Source organism: Lathamus discolor, chromosome 17 (assembly GCF_037157495.1).
Source record: "Lathamus discolor isolate bLatDis1 chromosome 17, bLatDis1.hap1, whole genome shotgun sequence".
Lineage (NCBI taxonomy): Eukaryota > Metazoa > Chordata > Aves > Psittaciformes > Psittacidae > Lathamus > Lathamus discolor.
In genome coordinates this window covers 6180601-6197784 of record NC_088900.1, presented here as the reverse complement: position 1 = coordinate 6197784, position 17184 = coordinate 6180601, and the positions used below count along the sequence as shown (strand labels likewise).

Sequence of the window (17184 nt, the reverse complement as noted above, 5' to 3'; positions counted from 1 at the left end):
AATGAAACAAAGCAATTTATTGGTAATGGCACAAACAGTAAACTTAAACACACATGTAAAAGGAGGCTATTTGACCAATGCCGCATACAGAAGGGAAGCTGAAACCATCAGCTGTTTAGGTGCTAAGCAGACATGAATTCCACTGCTCTCTGCCATCCATTACTGGAGATCGTTGGTGGAAGAGAATGTACTCGCTCTCAGAGGGCAGTAATGATGCATGTTTGGCTGTTACCCTCAAAAGGCACCTAGAAGAAGAGAGGAGGAACACATCTCTTCTTCTGAACACGGAAGATTCCTTTGGACATTGCTTCAGTCAATGGTTGAGGTAGATGGGGTTATGTTTCCCCAGATACAGAGTCCCCATTTGCATTTCTGATTTTTAAAAATTGGTTTATATGAATTGTGCTTCACTTCTACAAGTAGGAGATGAACCTACTAATGCAGCTGTGGACAAATACTCACAAATAAAAAGGAAAGGGAAAACTCAACAATGTAAAGGTAACATTACTTTGCAGCTGGTGACTTGAAAACAGAATCAGAAAACAGTAGCAACGAAACAGTGGCAGATTAAACCAAGAAACAGTTAAAAAGCAGCAGGTTCTCTTGTTCCAAGACAAAAAACTTAAGACTGTTTTCAGTCCTTAGCAAAGGCTTCCCAAAAAATGAAGAAGAAATTGTTGTCAATGTCCAATGATTGTCACCTTAGAGAGCTGACAGCAGCCTGGAGTAGCCTGTGCTTCAGGCAACTCAGATTCAAGGGCACAAGGAAGGAGGGATGTCACAATAATAAAGGAAGCAAATCTGCAAGTAAACTGAGAAACTGCATTGGCAGGCTGCTGGTAGGGAACAGGCTGTACAGCTGTAGGCACCGAGGTTTCTGCAGGCACTGGAGAAATGAGGTTAAAAGAGTTTTGGTTTTCCACTAAATCAGAAAGATGTCAAAAAACATAGTTTTGTGCTTAAAGTGAACTATCCCATCGGCACTATTCTTCCAATCTACCAAGATTAGAGCACGTCCTTCAATCTGCACTCGTTATCCAGCAGCCTTCGTGCTCACCTAGCCATGATTTTCAGTGCTACCATTTTGTTCTTTATCCGTAGCTTTAGACTTTCATCAGTATGGGTCTTCCTCATCCGTGTCCTACACAGGAAGAATGGGAGAGAGAAATTGAGTCTATATATGAAGACATGAACCGCATTATGAGTTTGACAAGATTTTGAGTCTGCTACGCTTCTGACAAGAGCTTAAATGCTTTTCAAGATGCTGCTGTGCTTCATAAACCTTAGAACTTGTAGTCTATAAGCACTTGCAGCTAAATCTGTTTGACTTACCACAGATACACAGCCAAATCGCCACGGCATAACCAAAATGCACAGTGTGTTTTAAGAGAAGTAGCAACTAAAGCTCACACAAAAGACAAACCACAAAGTGCAGACAGCCATCTCCTGAAAAAGCACCTCCAACCCCTGCAAAGAAAGTCCAGTGGTTGTTTTTCAGCTACAACCAACGACACACTTTCAGATCCCCATTGTCTCATTTTTTAACCACAGTAATCATTTGATGGCGTCCCCACCACCCAGCTCTGCAGCTCTCAGCTTGAAAGAAACTCAAAGGCAACAGCTTCTTTGTAAGGGAGATCTCACTAACTTGCCAGCCATTTCCAGTCCAAACAGATTTTCACTGGCTTTGCAATTGTAATTATCTGGCAACACATAAAGCATGAAAAGGTACAGGGCAGAGAACTCAAAAGTATTGAATCATTAAGGGGAGCAAGACAGGATGTTCTTGGTAAGCCAAGTATTTTGGTATCAGAGAGCAAAGTGTCAAACAGATAACAAAACACTCAGCATGAAAGCAGCAGGACTGTAACATTCAAATTTGCCTTCTCTCAAAGGATAAGAAGACATTTTTCAATTTCTAAAACCTCCAACTGCCTGAACCATGTGTTTCATCAAAGTGGGGCTCCCATCCTTCCCCATCTCCCCTGCAGGAAAGCAGTGGTGCCTCCCTGCTGCCCAGCATCACACTTGCAGCAGCCTTTCCATGTCCCATGGCAACTCTCATTTTGCATAAAGCTTTTTCTGCTTTCTGCACTTCCTAAAACTCTTGCTCCCAATACTGCTGCGTTGTGACTGTTGTGTCTTATGCAGAACTGCAAACATTTCACATGTAACTTGCATAACTGCTCGTTTTTTATTCTGTATCTAATGAAGCATAGAAACCATCAGCACACACTTGTCTGAAGGCTCATGCATTTAGTACACTTGAAATCACTCGCATTATAATAGTGAATCAAGCAACACATTTAAATCCTCAACATACTTCCAGACCATGTATAAAACACGTACACGTGTGTCTGAGGTAAGCTGGCTCCATAGGACATCAGGGGAAAACCAAAACCACTCTCAAGTTAGGCATATTAATGAGCTTACTCTGGAATGTGCCACAGAACTTGAGTCCCATTTTACAAAGCAAGTACAGCCGGTGGCAAACACCTTCAGTAGTTTCAGCACAAGACATCTGATCATCAGAAGCTTGCTGACAGGGTAGCAAGCAGAAGACAACCACCACTTCATGAAACAAACAAATCAAGAGCTTAGCATGATTCCCTTGTGATGAAACCAGTCTAAATAGCAAGGTTACACACTACCATCTTTACAAGAAACAGAGTGGATTGAGGGATCTATGCCTCCACGTCTCACCTCAGCACTGGCAAACCCAAACTAGTTTTGCAGAGCCTTGAAAGAAACTACACAACACAGTAGCTAGCACTTCAAGTTCTGATTTTTCATGTTCAAGTATCAGCTTTGATTTCAATAGAGACAAATGAAAAACCAACTTGGTGGATCTCAAGACAACTTCCCGTGGCAGTAACACAGTGCGAGCAGCTTCTGAGCCTAGTCATTTGGGGACACTTCTCCAACATCCAGAGGTGTTACAACAAGCTCTATCTGCTGCTCTCAGCACCTCTTCTGAGCCCCAAAGTTGATAAAAGCCAGTTATGAAAACACCAGCTTTCACTTACCACACAGTTCAGACACCGGTCCCTGAGTTTCCCCAAGCAGGTGCCTGTCCCTGTATGTTCAGACCTGCAGAAAAACCACAGGGTTAGGCTGGACCTTCCCCCAGCACACACATTAAGTCCTGTGGACTGTGAGTTCTAGTTCTACCACACTTTAACTCTGCACAGCAAAACTAGAAAGAACAAAGAACATCAGGTCCCTTACTCTGAAGGCAGGTATGTCACTGAAGTGGTATGAAGGACACAAGAGCTGCCAACTGGCAAATCTCACAACACTAATCAGAACATTATACTAAAAACCCCATTCTGCAAGAACTTGCAGTACTGAATTCATTGCACAACAGGTATGCCTCCAGCAGTAGCCACATTACCTGATGGTTCTCACTACTGAGCCTTTCCAGAACAGAACCCTCTCCACTTCAGAAGGGAATTCAGCCTCCAAGGCTCATTCAGTACCTGGCATCTCTGCTCAGGCCATCAGAGGAGAACCAGTTTGCATCATTCAGTTTGGTTCCTTGTTTATGGGTATTTCACACCAAAAAAGCTGACATAAGCAAAGTATCTTGCTGATTTAGACTGAAATAAATCCAGTTACAGAAGTGAAAGACTGTCTAACCCTAAACTGCTTCAGTTCCATGGCCATGCACGAAATGACACAAAAAGGGGATGTACAGTACTTAATTTATGCTCAAACATGGGGATTTTCCAGAGCTTTCTGAAGGTTGGCCAAGTCACGCTAGTGGAGAAGTAGGTTTCAGTGACTGACCTGCAGATGCTGAGAGCTTATAGAACAAAAGACAGTGGAGAAACTGTCCTTTGGCCAGTGTCAACAAGCCAGAGTGGAAATACAGGCTTTAGGATGCAGGAGAACTTACTCATCAGACACTTCGATGGAGGATTTCTTATAGCCAGGCTTTTTTTTCTCCTTTTGCACTGAGAATTTTCTTCCCATCCTTACCAGCAGCAGAACAACCACAATGATGGAAGGGAGAAACACTAAAATGGACAGCAGCACCGCTGAAGTTAGCTGGAAGGAGAAGCCTGCAGGAAAGACAAACAGCAGCCCAGCTGTACCACTAGTCAAACATGGCTTTAAGTCTCTGGCAAATGTTCATCCATGACACAGGTTGCGAGGCTTTCAGTACAAAGCACAGAGCTGACAGATCTGAATCAGCCTGTCACTGAATCTCTAGGATTCCTGTCACACATCCAGCACAGTAAGGTGCTTTATTTGCAGAAAGCTGCAAGGGAAGGCAGGTCACGACACAGTTCTACCAGTGTGCCTAAACTGCAAAACTGGGGCAGGTCTCACACGCAAGGCAGACAAGGAAATTAAGTAATATTAAGAATCAGCACTTGTGATGCGACTCTTATTTTCAGACCAGTATTTAACTTGTTCTACTGCTGCAATATGCACAGAGCAGAACTCCTGAACAATTGCATGCTTTTGCTTTCTTTTATCATCACAGCTCCCTCAGTCCCTTCCTGCCCCAATAAATTCAATACTTTTCAATGTCTGTGGCTCAGAAAGATGGGGTGAGGTAATTCTTGCTGAAATTCTAATGCGGAACTCCAGGGAACTTGTTTCATGAGTGATGCTCAGACTTCCAAGAGCCTGACAAAGCTGCAATGCAGCTGTAGCACCTGGATGAGGACACGCCACTGACGTGGAGCCTTACCTCTCTCCGTAACTACCAGCATCGTCTGGGGAATGTTGTGGTACACGTCCGGAGGATTCTTCACGCTGCAGATGAATGTCCCATTGTCACTCATTGATGGGCTTTCAATAGCAATGGAAGCATCACCGTTGGCAACATTCCCAACCCAGGATATCCTGTCTTTGAACTTTCCCACTGTTGTGGGGTATGGAACAGACTGATAATGAAAAATCTAAAAGGAGGCAAAGACAATAAAACACTTGTCTAAGAAAGCAAAGAAAACTACTTTTTGGATTGTAAACATAAATGTATACGCATTAAAAGTGAAAAATAACACTTCTTATATAGGAGATCTTGTCAAGTTCTCATATGATAACTGAGTCAGTCCCATTTCATTACATCTCCAATGCTTTTATCTACCAGCCTCAGCTCTCTGTCACCATCACCATTCTAACCAACTTTTTCCCTTCTGCAGATCTTCAGTTGAGAAGCAGAGTGGGCTTCTTGCCTCATACAATACAGAACACTGCAGTTCTTGAGGGCTTGCTTCTTGCACTTTCACTTTTGCTGTCTTATGAGTAGAGGCTTAGCAGACATCACTTGATGGAGGAAGCACCCTTTTGTTCCAGACAGAAGTGTACTCCTAAGAGTTCAAACTCTTCAGGCAACAGAAGGCACTGCTCATCTGTAAAGATGTGCTTTTTCTGTTTCCACCTTGAAGAAGAGATTTTCGGTGAGCTTTCAGACTCAAGTTTCAAACTGCTGCTCACAAAACAGCACGCAGAAGCCCTCAAACTTTAGAGGCTGTCATCATCACCGTCTTCAGACTGTCACCACTCACATGTGCTTGCCACTCCAAGAAGTATCAGCCATAGCCTGCATGACAGAACTACAAGGGTCCAGCTGCCTTCAAGAAAGCTTCCGATCAAATGCTTTACAGTCATTCTATACATAGCTACAGTGCACAACACAGCCCTGGTGTCAACACCCAAACTTCATCTACTTCATCCTCATTATGCAGAGTAATTTTCACCCAAAGAACACTAAAGCAACTTCACAAGGGAAAGAAGGTGACAATGAGAGTCCCAAACCCAAAGGGATGAAGCAGCACAGCAAACAGAACAAGTATGTTCAGATTCTCATTATGCACAGAGGCCTGGTCAGTCTCCACTACAAAAAGAGGCCCTGTCCCACTTACTGTCTCCATCTGACCACCAGTGACGGGCCGGTACGTCCAGTCTATCGTCAGGCTCTCAGCAACGGGAAAACTGGATTTGAACGAGCATTTCAGTGCTACCTGTTCACCAACATAAGCTCGCACGCTAGCACTGGCTTTTATTTCCAGGGAAAGAGCACTGCAGGCACCTGATGGAACAAGCACAAAAGACAAGGATTAGTTTCTTGTCAGAAGCGATGGTGTCCCAAAGGCACTGGTGCATGTGCAGGTCAAGCAGCCTGAAGGCGGAAGCACAGTGATGACTACCTCCCCGCGACATCTGAAGAAAAGCAGGCAGCTTCACTCATCTATTTCTCTGTGGGACTGAAACCAGCCCAAATTACAGTATTTATCAAGAAAACACCACTAAAGGCCTACAGATACTGAGATAGGGTGGTGAAGAGCCGAGAAACTGAATCAGCTGGCTCTCTGATGAGCTGCCGAGCGCCAGCCTTAGACTAACCCAAGGCACCTCAGGCTTCTCCTGGTACCGACCGAAAGCCCTGGAGCCCCGAGTGAAACTGCCCTGCCCTCAGCAAAGCCGGGAAGGCCGAAGGCACCGCGCTCGGCGCGCAAGCAGCGTGGGGCCACTGAACGCTGCCGGCGCTGCCCCGCTGAGGGGCTCCGCTCCCCCCCGGCTCTCCGGCCCTTTCCAGCGCCCCCCGCTCCGCAGCGGCCACGGCCGCGGGGCCGGCAGAGCGGGGCCGGGGCACAGAGCGCCCCGCGGCCGCAGCCAGCTCCGGCACGGCCCCTCCCGGAGCCTCCGAGCCCATCACGTCCCCCCTGCCCATCCTCCCTGCGGGGACCGCGGCTCCCGGAGCCCGGCTGCCCTGCGGGGCTGGCCGCGATCAGACCCGATCCCGTCCCACAGGCAGGGCACCCCCGCAGCGTTACCGAGCAGCAGCAGAGCTCCCTGCGGAAGGGGGAAGCCGCCGCCCGCCTCACCGCGCCGCATCCCGGCTCCGCTCTGGGCCGCAATATGGCGGCTCACCTGCGCGGCGCAGGTGAGGGCGGGGACAGCCCAAGATGGCGGCCCCGGGTCGCCCCGCGCCGGCAGCGGAGGGGCGAGGGCCGGGTACCGCGGCTCCCCTGCCCGCACGGGCCGGGGGACGGGGCTGCGGCCCTGCGGGCTCTCTGCCCTCTCAAGGCGTCCGGGGCCGGGTGAGCCCCGTGGCTGCGTTTTGGGTGCTTTTCAGAGCAAACCCGCACTTACCGGGCACCCCCCGGGTCCGAGCGCATCCGTCACATCACCTTGGGCTCACAACCGCTGCTCTGCACAAAGCGAGTTTATTGGTAACGCAGGAGGTTGAAAATGACAACACACAGACAGATAATGCGGCCAGCACATTACAGACAGCGGTATAAAGTCGTAAAGATACTCCTAAAACAAACAGCTGATGTTTTGACTTGGTGCTGTTTGGATACTGCAAGAGCTTTGCAGCTGGAGCTCTGGCAGAAGGCAGCGTCCTCCGAAGCTGCAAGAGACTGATACAAACACGCACCGACCGGTAAATGTTATCCTAACTAGAGCACCGTACATTCCCAAAGCGTAACGCTTCCCATCTGAAGCGGCAGAGGCATTTAAACGACACTGTACAACTGGCTCCTCCTCACATAGACCGTGTCAAACAGGACTTTGAGGGAGGAAAACCAGGGCACGCAAAGGCACCTTGGGATTTCTAAGGGGCGAGCCTGCACTTTGAGCATCCCTGCTCAGTCAGGTAGCTCGGCAATCCGCTCCAATCTTATGGCACTCTGTCAGAGCAGGCTTCCTCACGTTCTGCAGGTGGGAAGATGAAGGAAAGTTCCTTGCTCATGGAGCGAGTTCCTCCTGCTTCGCTCCAATGGAGGAGTTTTACAACTGGTGTTAATGTCATTCTCTTTCCTTGCCAGGATTTCAGGTTGAGCGGGACACCACGCTCCCAGCATGAGGCATCTGGAATTCAGCTTTGTTCTAACATCCCAAATTACAAGGTTTCTGCATCTGCCTTAGAAGTACCTAAGAAGAAAGAATATAAGAACAAAAGAGATTCCTTGCTCAGGGTTATTGTAGACAACAAAAATAGCAAAGGCGGCTGCTGACCTCAGAAACCGAGAGGGTGAAACTCATGCTGTAATGCTGCAGCAAAGCCAGCAAGTGTGGAAACGGTCTCAGGCTCCCCATAGCAATTTTAAACCAATAAAAAGCCAATGAATCCAAAAGCAGGCTCAAAACTGGGGAAAGGAAACTAATCCACTCCTTATCCACAAAGCAGGCACGGCATGGAAAGCATCAGCGCCAGGGAGGAGAGATCTCTGCTGCAGCTAAGAGGCAGTTCTGTCTGCACGCCCTGTTCGGTTGTCAGCCTGAAGGCTCCTCAGGAGCACAGTGTGATTGTGGTCTCAGTTGTTTCTGCTTATGGTTAGCACGGGCTACTGTGAATCGAAGTGAAACACCAAAGTAAAACTGCCTTCGAAAGCCTACAGAAACACCAGGACATTAAATAGAGAATGTTTGAATGGATACCTGCAGTGTATACACCATCAAAGACCCCTAATCTTCTAATGGACTGTCTTCCTTTTCTTCTCTCGCCTTCAGACTCTCCTTTTCTTTACTGTTATAAAAGAAGAGGGGAGGAAGAAAAGAAAGCCCAAATCAGTGTCATATCCTGAGCAGCAGTCACGTTCTGAGTTTTGTATAGCACACGTAACAGGGTTACGTGATGAGATAGTAAACCTGCTACATGCGTGGTGACCACAGTGTCATCTGCCAACCAGCACTACAACAAGTTGCATCCTTGTCTGAGTGAGGAGCTGCTGTGAAGAACAAGAGCAAAACGAGGACTCCAAAGCTTGTTCGCCCTGGGGCTCTGCTCTGACCGCACGCAGGCAGACAATTATCGATAACAGAGTTGGGAGGTTTGCATTATAGATGCTTAGTGTAGGGTCCAAGCCCAATAGTTCAGAAGAGCCACGAAGATACATTTGACAAGCTACTCCAGAAGCCTTTCCCTCTCTCCCCTGTCCTTACAGTTCAGTGCCTGTCACCTCGATCCTCTTCTCTTGTGCTTTCTTCCGATGGTGTCGACAGATAATCACAACCATCACCACAACGATCATCAGAACACAAGCAGACCCGATGGCCACAGCCAGGAAGTGGATTTCAGAGAAGTGCACTGCATGGAGAGAAACACATCCATGAACAAGAGGGACACACAAGAAGCTCTTGGTAGGGACTGGGAACCTGTATCTGTGAATATAACCTTTCCTCAGGCTCCTTTTCCCCCTGTACCCATTAACTACCCTCATGCTTTCCCTTTATAACCCCTTTTCTTCCACACTTTCTCCCAGACAGGGAGGAACTCTTGCTAAATTCATGTGACCTCTGGTGGGTTCTTGGCCTCTCACCTTTCTGCACAACTCTGAGTCGCACTTCACCAATCACCCCATTAGCATCGGGGGGGTTCTTCACCTGGCAGGTGAATGTCCCGTTGTCAGTGGGCTGCAAATTCCAGATCATGATGGAAACATCATTACGCTCGATATTCCCATCCCAGGTGACTCGCTCTTTAAACCGCCCAGTAGGCAGGTTGTAGGGCTCCTGCAGGTAATACAATACCTACAGGAGAGAGAGGAAGCTGTCATTCCAAAACACTGCGTGGGCTTTGTGATAGATGCTTGCCCATACCCACACCTGGAACTGTTGCAATCACTGGGATTACCCAGTACTGGGCCTTGGGATGGTTTGTTTGGGCAAGTGTGCATCCATGAAATGGACAATAATAGTCCCACTCACTAGCTCATGAGAGCCCAGGTCCTCAGGCTGGAAGTTCCAGGTCACCGACAGGTCCTGGCTGATAGGGCTGCTGCTGGAAAAGGTGCATTTCAACCGCAGGTTAGTGCCGTTCACAGCATTCACCTCCTTGGAAGTGTGAACTTCCATGGCTGCCACAGGCCACAGTGCTGCAGGGAAAACAGCAGGCGTTAGAGATAAGGAAAACTACTGTCTAGGAGTAATCTCATCACTTATCTGCATTTATCCTATGCAAAACCTGCCTTATCTATCCCTGTCAATGTTTAACCTGCCAGACTCAAGCAGACAGATATAATTACTGAAGGAGATGATCCTGCATATGCAGAATCCAAGAGATCCCAGTGCTTCATGGATTTTGTCAGCTGATATGATGTGCAAGCTGGGCAGTGCTGCTTTCAAGGGAGTTTGCCTTCATCTGAACTGCTGGTACAGTGCTTCCCTTGTAGCTTTGTGGCTTCATAGTTAAGCACTTACGGACCTGGTAACTGGTTGAGAGAGGACCATTGGGAAGAACTTACCTACAGGGACAATACTTTGTTTTGGCTGGAAATGTCTCTCTTCAGGCATGGGTAAATTTGACATCTAGGAGGTGCAATGTTGTTGTAAATGCCACTCCTCCTTAAGCATGTACTTGCTCCTGACTGGCACGAAAGATACCATACATAACTCTTCCTGAGCTTGGCCTGGCCACGTTTTCACAAGTGCCAGCACTCTGCTGCACTCAATTCCCCAAGCAGGTTTCTTCAGAGAAGCAGTCCCACCCTTTTAATTAGGACTGATGAACCACAATAAACAGTTGCTGGAGCTTTCCTTTATACACTTTGTATTATCAGCCTGAGTGAGAACGTCTCCTATTGAAGTTAGCAGTGCCTGTTCAAAGGTTCGCCCAGCAGGACAGCTACAGTCAGATACAGTCAGGCTGAGGCACTCTGGAGGAAATCCTCAAGGTAAATCTCTAAGCATATTTTTGTCAAGGAAACATCCTCTGCTAACCAAACCACCACAGCTACCACGCTGTAAATAAGACAGCATGGCTGACTCGATAATACCCTGAGAGAGAGACAAGCAGCGAGGCAGAGAGCATTAAGACACAGAAAGAAGAAAGATGCTTTTGAAGATACCTCTCAAGCCTGAGCCCTACTTGTCTTCTGGCTTGCCCTGCCATTCCAGACAGGTTCATCACTGGCAGATTCGTGCTACCCACATGGCTCTTGCTTTTTCCCCCCGCAACTGCTTTCTTTCTTGCCTGCCCACTTTAGCTCCCAAATTCAGTGGGTTAGTTCCCACTAACGGCAGTGCTGTGCTACATAGCTTGCTGCTGCTGAAAGGGACAGTCCCCCCTGTTCCTGACCATGTGCTCCTGTGACTTCGCTTTTCCTTATTGGTCAAAATAACACAGACCAAAAAAAAAAAGATCTTCATAATCTCCTGTCACTTTAAGAAGATGAGTTAACACTAACACCCCCACACCCCGGGTGATTCAAGCAAGAAACCCCATTTATCTGGGGTTGTAAAATATGGCTTCATAATAAAGAGACTCGATGCATTTCCTGTACTTGAAAGTAATTTATAACCCAAGACTTCCTTGCCAAATAATTCCTTTTCTCAAAGGAGAAAATATTTGAAATGCCAAAACATTGAAGGAGCCCACATTGAAAAACTTCTTTGGCAGAGACCTCCTCTCACCCAAAGATTCAGTGTCAAACCTTTTCATGTTAAACTCCTTCAAAAGAACAACTGTGGGAAATGAGTTTAAAATCCTTTTTCCAAGACAAATTCCCAAATGTATCCACGTGCTGATGTGTTTGGGAAAGGAGGACATGGTGTTCTTAGAATCCAGCTATAAACCACTAAACATTCAAGCCAGGTTATCGCCAGTCTGGAGTCATCGCTGTGTAAAGGATCTAAAGCCAAGTGCTGCTTAACAATCCCTGACTGTCTGGTAACAGAGACAGGGTAAAGAAAACACCAAGGAGTAAAGTCCAGGCTCCTGGGAGGAGAGAAAAAGACGTGTAACCAGAGCGCAGAATGAGATCAGTGTTGTTCTTCCGCTTGAACACACTTAAACCTGTTTGTCAAAGAAACTCAATCACTTCGTGTCACTTGCAGTGAACCCGGACCTGAAAGAATCGCAGCAATCGTCAACAGCAAGAATCCAAGAGTCCTACAAAGTCACTGCCTTAATAAGGATGATAATTAAGGGATGAGAAGAGGAAAGTCAAGATGGCAGCTGAGGCCACACATTACCAGGTTTCCTTACCTCGGAGCTGTACCCCAAGGAAGAGCACAGCACCCAGCCAGCTGGGGCCGTGCATCGGGAAGCCAAGTTTGTACTCCGTGGGTAACTTGTTCCAGTTTCTCAATAACCGGATGAAAGACGAGTTTCTCAAAGCCTTCCCAGCACAGCAGAGCAAATTCCTTTCCCTCAGCAAAGCAATGTGAGGGCTCCCCTGCTTGAGTCAGAGAGCATTCCCTGCCCTTGCACTGAAAGGCAAGGTGCGGCCAGCACAGCTCACCTCTGCGGGTAAAACAGGGAGACTTCCAAGGTAAGATTGTTTTCTTCTGCCTCCCATATTCCCTTGCTCTTTTGTGTTGCAATCATCCCTTCTCCCGGCTTCCACCTGAAACCACTCCCCTCTTGTGGGAGGTAAATTTCCTCCCAAAAGAAGATTTGCCTGAAGGTGTTTATAGAGAGCTTGAAGCCATGAGGGCCATTTGTTTGGCCCAAACCTGCAAACAACCCAGTCAGTGGCAGCAGTGTGGGCACAAGTCCAGAGGATGGAAATATCCTACTGAAACACAGCCTGATGCTAATTTTCCCAGCAGTGGTGCCAAGGCAGGGATGGGAAGGATGTCCTCACCTCTGGCTGTTCTGAAGGGCTCCCTTCCTTCAACATCTTGTTTCAAAACCTGCTGACTCCAGCTGTTAAGAGAGCACCATGTCCTCAGCACCCTTACGAGTAACTTGAACTCTCCGATGCTTCATTTTGGAATAGAAATAAGTAAAAGAAAGATCTGACAAGTAAAGGGAGCAATGAAATAGCATGATCAGCCATGTCACTAAGTGTTGAGCTCATGGAAGGAGCAAGAAGCCAGCTCCAGGCATCTGGAAAGGAGTGCCTTGAGATGTATGTGGCAGGCACAAAACCAGAGTGTCCTTGAGGAAGGAGGGACCCGTGGCTGGCTTTGCACTGTCTGCTTTAGACGCGTACCGTGAAATCCCCACTGCTCTCACAGCCATATGCGCGGCGCTGCCACCTCTGCAGGCTTCCAGCAGAGAGCCATGGAAGGACGGCGTGTTCCCAGTCCGCCGGTGCCAGCATCCCGGCTGGAAGCAAAGCCGGAAAGGTCCCTGCTGCCGTTCCACGCGGTGCGGAGGTCGCTGCCCACCCCAAGCGCAAGCTCAGGTAGGGAAGGCGGCGGAGCAGGGCTGGAGCCCCATCTAGTGGAGTGAGGCCCGTGAAGAGAGATGGAGAGCAAAGGCAACTCAGGTGAGCCAGCAGCAGCGCATGGCATCGAGAGCAGGCATCAGCTTCAGGTCAGAGGCAGGCAGTACAGAAGTGGCTGTGCTTAGCCACAGCCTTCGCTGCCCTCCTCCCTGTCAGTATGTGAACAGAGGAGAGTGAGGATGAGGAGCTGGCAAACACCACTCTTGAAAAAGCATAAGGAATAAATGGGGTTTATTAGAGTAAAATAACCAAAGTTGTGTCCAGATTGTGTCATCAGTGATTAAACCCCCCAGGTTTTACAGCCTGGCACTTACAGGCTCATTTCTGTGAGCCATACAGTGCCTCTAGGTGCTGAGCTTCTTTGAAGTGTTTCTGCTCCCTTGGTTTCCCTGCTGTGTTAAGTTGCTTGCAGTAGTTTGAACTTCAGAAACACTCACTGTGAAGGGTTGTTAGGAAGGTCCTGACCGCAGGTCGCATCCAGATTTGTTTCTTTCTCCTGCTGCTCCAAGGGCATTTACAACAGGACTCCCTCCTGAGACTTGAAGTGGGTTGGTGCCGAGCGGCCACCCCTTGCTGCCAGTGACGTTCCATGAAGATGTTTTGAGCCTCCGCACTTCCTGACATGGGCTCATTTCACCACACACGTTCGGCGCTTTGGCTGCCTGCAGGTTGCAGTGGAAACAGTGAGTCTCCTCTGCACCGCTCAGTTCGCAGTTCTGAGAAAACAGCTTGGGCCTCTTTCTTGTAAGGAAGGCCTTGGAAAGCCAATGTGTGCTTTCTTCCCTCGCAGCCTGCCTCAGTGATGCCCATCTGATGTGCTGTTGAAGAGCAAGAGAAGGAGGAACACAAGGATGAGATTGGAGCGGTCCTTGCCTCTCCTGGGAGGACTCCTGCTGTGTGCGGGTGAGTACGGCTGCCCAGTGCCCATGGGGACCAGAAGGGTGGCTGCCCTGAAAACCAGAAGGTTCTGAGGTTTTCATTTTATTCATGCTCTTTTTTTAAACCATTTTGTGATCATGGGTAATAACTTCAGACTCACTGTGATATCGTGGGAGTGGCAGCAATATCCACTTTACCAGTTTAAATTGACTAGCATTTGGAAAGCGGGACTGGGGCGAAATGCAAAGTACCTCTGAAGACTATAAACAAGCTGGTAACTATGAGAGATAAGTTTGAAAGACACTTAAAAGATACTACAATAAACCAACAGCTATTCTGCTAATGTGCTGCAAATACCAACTGCTGTTCTTTGAGAAGACTGAAAACATTTGGTTTACGCATGGTCTGTTCTTTTTTCCACTTTAAATTCAAGTTATCTAAAGGAAAAAGCACCACACCACCCTCTCTCCAGGCAAATCCTACGCCTGTGGAGTTTCAAATCTACAGTCCTGTTACAAGTAACGCCTATTATAAAGCAAACATTACCTGGGATGAAACAGTGGTGACCACATGAATCAGGTCATTCCTTTGCTTACCTTAATTTCTATCAAAAAATGCCTTTAAAGCCAACGCAAGTCTTATTAACACCTCTTAAAAACTGTTTCTATAATATTCCAACTCCAGAGACTTCAAAGGAGCTACTTGTTTCCAACCAAGACAGAAAAATCACACCGATAAACTATTTCAGTGTTAGATCAAGCACTGGGGTCCAGTCCTCCAAAGAGTACAGTCCTGCAGGGGACAGGGGTTCTTACTGCAGAGACCAGGCGTGATTTTCCAGCAGTCTTTGGTCCGTGATGATGAAGCAAAATTGAGGGTTCACAGCTTGCAAGAACCCTTTTCTAAAGTGGGTCAGCAAATTACTCAGATTTCCATTCTGCGTTAGGCTGTGTTAAAAATGGCTTCCAAAGGAAAAGACTTCATTTCAAAACAACATCCTGCCTCGCTTAACAGAATGATTCTAATGCCTTTAGCACAATTACAAGAGTATAAGCAGCTCTTTCAAGCAGCTGGGTTCAGAAAGGCTATCCTGGAAGTCGGAAGGGTGCATGGTATCAGTAGCTGAACTACTTAACGCCTATTATTCTTTCTTTTTGTAGCTGGCACCACAGCTCAGCAGGGTAAGTGTATTTTACCAGCATTCTTACCTATTGATCAAATGACCATCTATGCCTCACAAATGAGGAGCAAAAGTTCAATAGAAATACTTGAATTTTTTGCAAATACTGTAGGATAGGAAAAAAATCACTGTTCATTAATTGCTACTGATCTCACTGACTTGAAAACTGCCTGTTGTGAATGTCCCTCATTATTGCTAGTGATCCCCAAGCAGTGCTAGGCATTTTCCAACAGCAACAAACTGTAAGGTTTGATTTGTTAACACATTATTCTCTCCTTTGCAGACGATACCGAAGCACAAGAGGGTGAGTGTATTTTAACCAATAATCTTAACTAGTTAGCGCTATATAAAAACTACAGCTGCCTTACAGGTGAGGACTGAAAGGCAGTCATCACTGATCACAAAAATAAGCTATAATGAGTTGCCCCAGTTACTGTTAGTGGTCTCCTAGCAGAGACCAGCAAGCGTATGGATAAACAGAACAGTGCCTGGCAGGAGGCCAGGCTCTCTGACTACTCAGTATTGCAAAGAATAAGTGTGAAAACCTAAAGGAAAACGTGTGTGGAAGACACACACACACACAGAGAATCTACACTGTACCATGAAATCAAAGACTTTGCAGAGCAAACTGCCATGGCGGGATCGAGGGTGGGCAGGGAAGCCTGCTCAAAAGCCATTTGTAATGCTGGTTTCCTTTCTCCTTCACCCATCTTCCAATAAAGGATTCCTGGTGGACATTTCTGGAACCACAGTGACAATCACATGTCCCTTGACTGAAAGCACCATAGCCTGGCACTCAACTGGAACAAAAGGAGTCAGCGACGCACAGAAGTATGTTATAGAGAATCACGACAGCTCTCCTGTCAGCGTGAGTTGTTCATCAGGTCCTAAGAAGAAAGAAATGTACCTGAATGCCAAAGGTGAGTGAAAGAGCACTCAGTGCATGTGTTAAAGTCTGCACATTTCAGTGATGGATATTAGGAGCTAGCACCAAGCAGATGAGTGAGGCCTGGACTTCGCTTGCTGGAAAGGAAAAGTGCCCATCTCTGAGCATCCTCATCTCTCCTCCCGGCAGTGTGCGCAAACTGTGCGGAGCTGGATGCCTTGGCAGTGACAGGGATCATCAGTGCAGATCTTCTCATCACCTTCGGGGTGCTCACTCTGGTCTATTACTTCAGCAAAGACAGGAAGGGCAGAGCAAGCACTGGTGCTGGCAGTCGGCCACGAGGTAAGAGCCATCTCAGGCGTCTCTGTTCTCCATGATGTCTGCTAAGCACTAAATGGAGCACTTGCTTTTAAAGAAGCTCTGAGCTCATAATAAAGCCATGGAGCTGACCCATGATATGCCTTACCCTTGGATCATCTCCATGAAAGTCCCTTCTGTTGTGTTATATGAATTACCACCAAGAATAATGTCCCTTTGCCTTTGTTGCAGGTCAGAAGATGCAGCGTCCTCCCCCTGTTCCAAACCCAGACTACGAGGTATGGAGTACCTGTATTCTGTCTCTCTCTTTGCTGGCTGGGGAGGGATAATGGGATAGCATAGGTGGGAATCCGTATCAGTTATGGATTTTGCTGCTTTGAAGAAGCATCCAGTCAAACTGTGGTGCTGTTTGAGGGTGTGCTAATGAGGATCCCCAAACTAACATCTCTGCTGTTCCCACAGCCCATCCGGAAAGGCCAGCGGGAAGTGTATGCAGGCCTGGAATCCAGGGGCTTCTGAAATTCCCACTGATGCCAGGCTGGAAAACAGCAGCAAAGGGGCTAAGTGTTTCTGCCCAGCTTGGTATTTTGGGGAAGGGCAGCTCCTACACAGGACAGGTGTCTGCTGCCATCCGCTGTCCCACCCTGATGTGTTCTTTCCACCCTCAGTTTGACATAAAGGAAAAGAAACTGATGAGCACGTTGGCAAGGGAAGTTTTGCTCCTCATTAAAGGACTGCAGCCTCACTCCTGGTTCCTGGCCTCCTTTTCCCTCGCGCTTCTC

General features: G+C 47.5%; 3 protein-coding genes across 9 annotated transcripts; 1 reads left to right on the top strand and 2 right to left on the bottom strand.

Moving 5' to 3' along the window:
- Window positions 1-2: 2 nt before the first annotated feature.
- MPZL3 (myelin protein zero like 3) lies at window positions 3-6867 on the bottom strand. Its single transcript, XM_065696984.1, has 6 exons — window positions 6792-6867; window positions 5880-6046; window positions 4703-4913; window positions 3899-4064; window positions 3027-3090; window positions 3-1141 (listed from the first exon to the last, which is right to left on the bottom strand). The coding sequence occupies exons 1-6, from the start codon at window positions 6850-6852 to the stop codon at window positions 1115-1117; spliced, it is 696 nt and encodes a 231-aa protein (XP_065553056.1). The 5' UTR covers window positions 6853-6867; the 3' UTR covers window positions 3-1114.
- A 298-nt stretch (window positions 6868-7165) lies between these two features.
- Window positions 7166-12287, bottom strand: MPZL2 (myelin protein zero like 2). Of its 3 annotated transcripts, none has more exons than XM_065696977.1 (6): window positions 11951-12287; window positions 9673-9839; window positions 9285-9495; window positions 8908-9052; window positions 8404-8491; window positions 7166-7896 (listed from the first exon to the last, which is right to left on the bottom strand). In XM_065696977.1, exons 1-5 carry the CDS (start codon window positions 12003-12005, stop codon window positions 8431-8433), a joined length of 639 nt encoding a protein of 212 aa, XP_065553049.1. In that variant the 5' UTR covers window positions 12006-12287; the 3' UTR covers window positions 7166-7896; window positions 8404-8430. The 3 variants fall into 3 exon arrangements, with proteins under 3 accessions (XP_065553049.1, XP_065553048.1, XP_065553047.1); XM_065696976.1 differs by lacking the exon at window positions 11951-12287 and adding an exon at window positions 10812-11030; XM_065696975.1 differs by lacking the exon at window positions 7166-7896 and adding an exon at window positions 7903-8312 and having other exon boundaries at window positions 11951-12100.
- LOC136022993 (T-cell surface glycoprotein CD3 epsilon chain) lies at window positions 11677-17147 on the top strand. Of its 5 annotated transcripts, none has more exons than XM_065696979.1 (10): window positions 11684-12236; window positions 12957-13097; window positions 13649-13822; window positions 13930-14042; window positions 15179-15199; window positions 15482-15502; window positions 15921-16118; window positions 16274-16426; window positions 16634-16680; window positions 16865-17147. In XM_065696979.1, exons 4-10 carry the CDS (start codon window positions 13991-13993, stop codon window positions 16919-16921), a joined length of 549 nt encoding a protein of 182 aa, XP_065553051.1. In that variant the 5' UTR covers window positions 11684-12236; window positions 12957-13097; window positions 13649-13822; window positions 13930-13990; the 3' UTR covers window positions 16922-17147. The 5 variants fall into 5 exon arrangements, with proteins under 5 accessions (XP_065553055.1, XP_065553054.1, XP_065553051.1 ...); XM_065696978.1 differs by having other exon boundaries at window positions 12957-13181; XM_065696983.1 differs by lacking the exon at window positions 15179-15199 and having other exon boundaries at window positions 11677-12236; window positions 12957-13181.
- The last annotated feature ends 37 nt before the right edge of the window (window positions 17148-17184 follow it).

What these genes read in the sequence shown, in the direction of transcription:
- LOC136022993 (XM_065696982.1), top strand. Translation starts at nt 13,991, where the DNA reads ATGAGATTGGAGCGGTCCTTGCCTCTCCTGGGAGGACTCCTGCTGTGT. An exon ending in AGGACTCCTGCTGTGTGCGG is followed by an intron (nt 14,043 to 15,178) that starts GTGAGTACGGCT and finishes TTCTTTTTGTAG; the next exon opens with CTGGCACCACAGCTCAGCAG. An exon ending in TGCTGGCAGTCGGCCACGAG is followed by an intron (nt 16,427 to 16,633) that starts GTAAGAGCCATC and finishes CCTTTGTTGCAG; the next exon opens with GTCAGAAGATGCAGCGTCCT.
- MPZL2 (XM_065696977.1), bottom strand. Translation starts at nt 12,005, where the DNA reads ATGCACGGCCCCAGCTGGCTGGGTGCTGTGCTCTTCCTTGGGGTACAG. An exon ending in ACTCAGAGTTGTGCAGAAAG is followed by an intron (nt 9,053 to 9,284) that starts GTGAGAGGCCAA and finishes CTCTCCATGCAG; the next exon opens with TGCACTTCTCTGAAATCCAC. An exon ending in GAGGTGACAGGCACTGAACT is followed by an intron (nt 8,492 to 8,907) that starts GTAAGGACAGGG and finishes CTTTTATAACAG; the next exon opens with TAAAGAAAAGGAGAGTCTGA.
- MPZL3 (XM_065696984.1), bottom strand. Translation starts at nt 6,852, where the DNA reads ATGCGGCGCGGTGAGGCGGGCGGCGGCTTCCCCCTTCCGCAGGGAGCT. An exon ending in GGGAGCTCTGCTGCTGCTCG is followed by an intron (nt 6,047 to 6,791) that starts GTAACGCTGCGG and finishes TTGTTCCATCAG; the next exon opens with GTGCCTGCAGTGCTCTTTCC. An exon ending in CTGGTGGTCAGATGGAGACA is followed by an intron (nt 4,914 to 5,879) that starts GTAAGTGGGACA and finishes GCCTCCTTTTAG; the next exon opens with ATTTTTCATTATCAGTCTGT.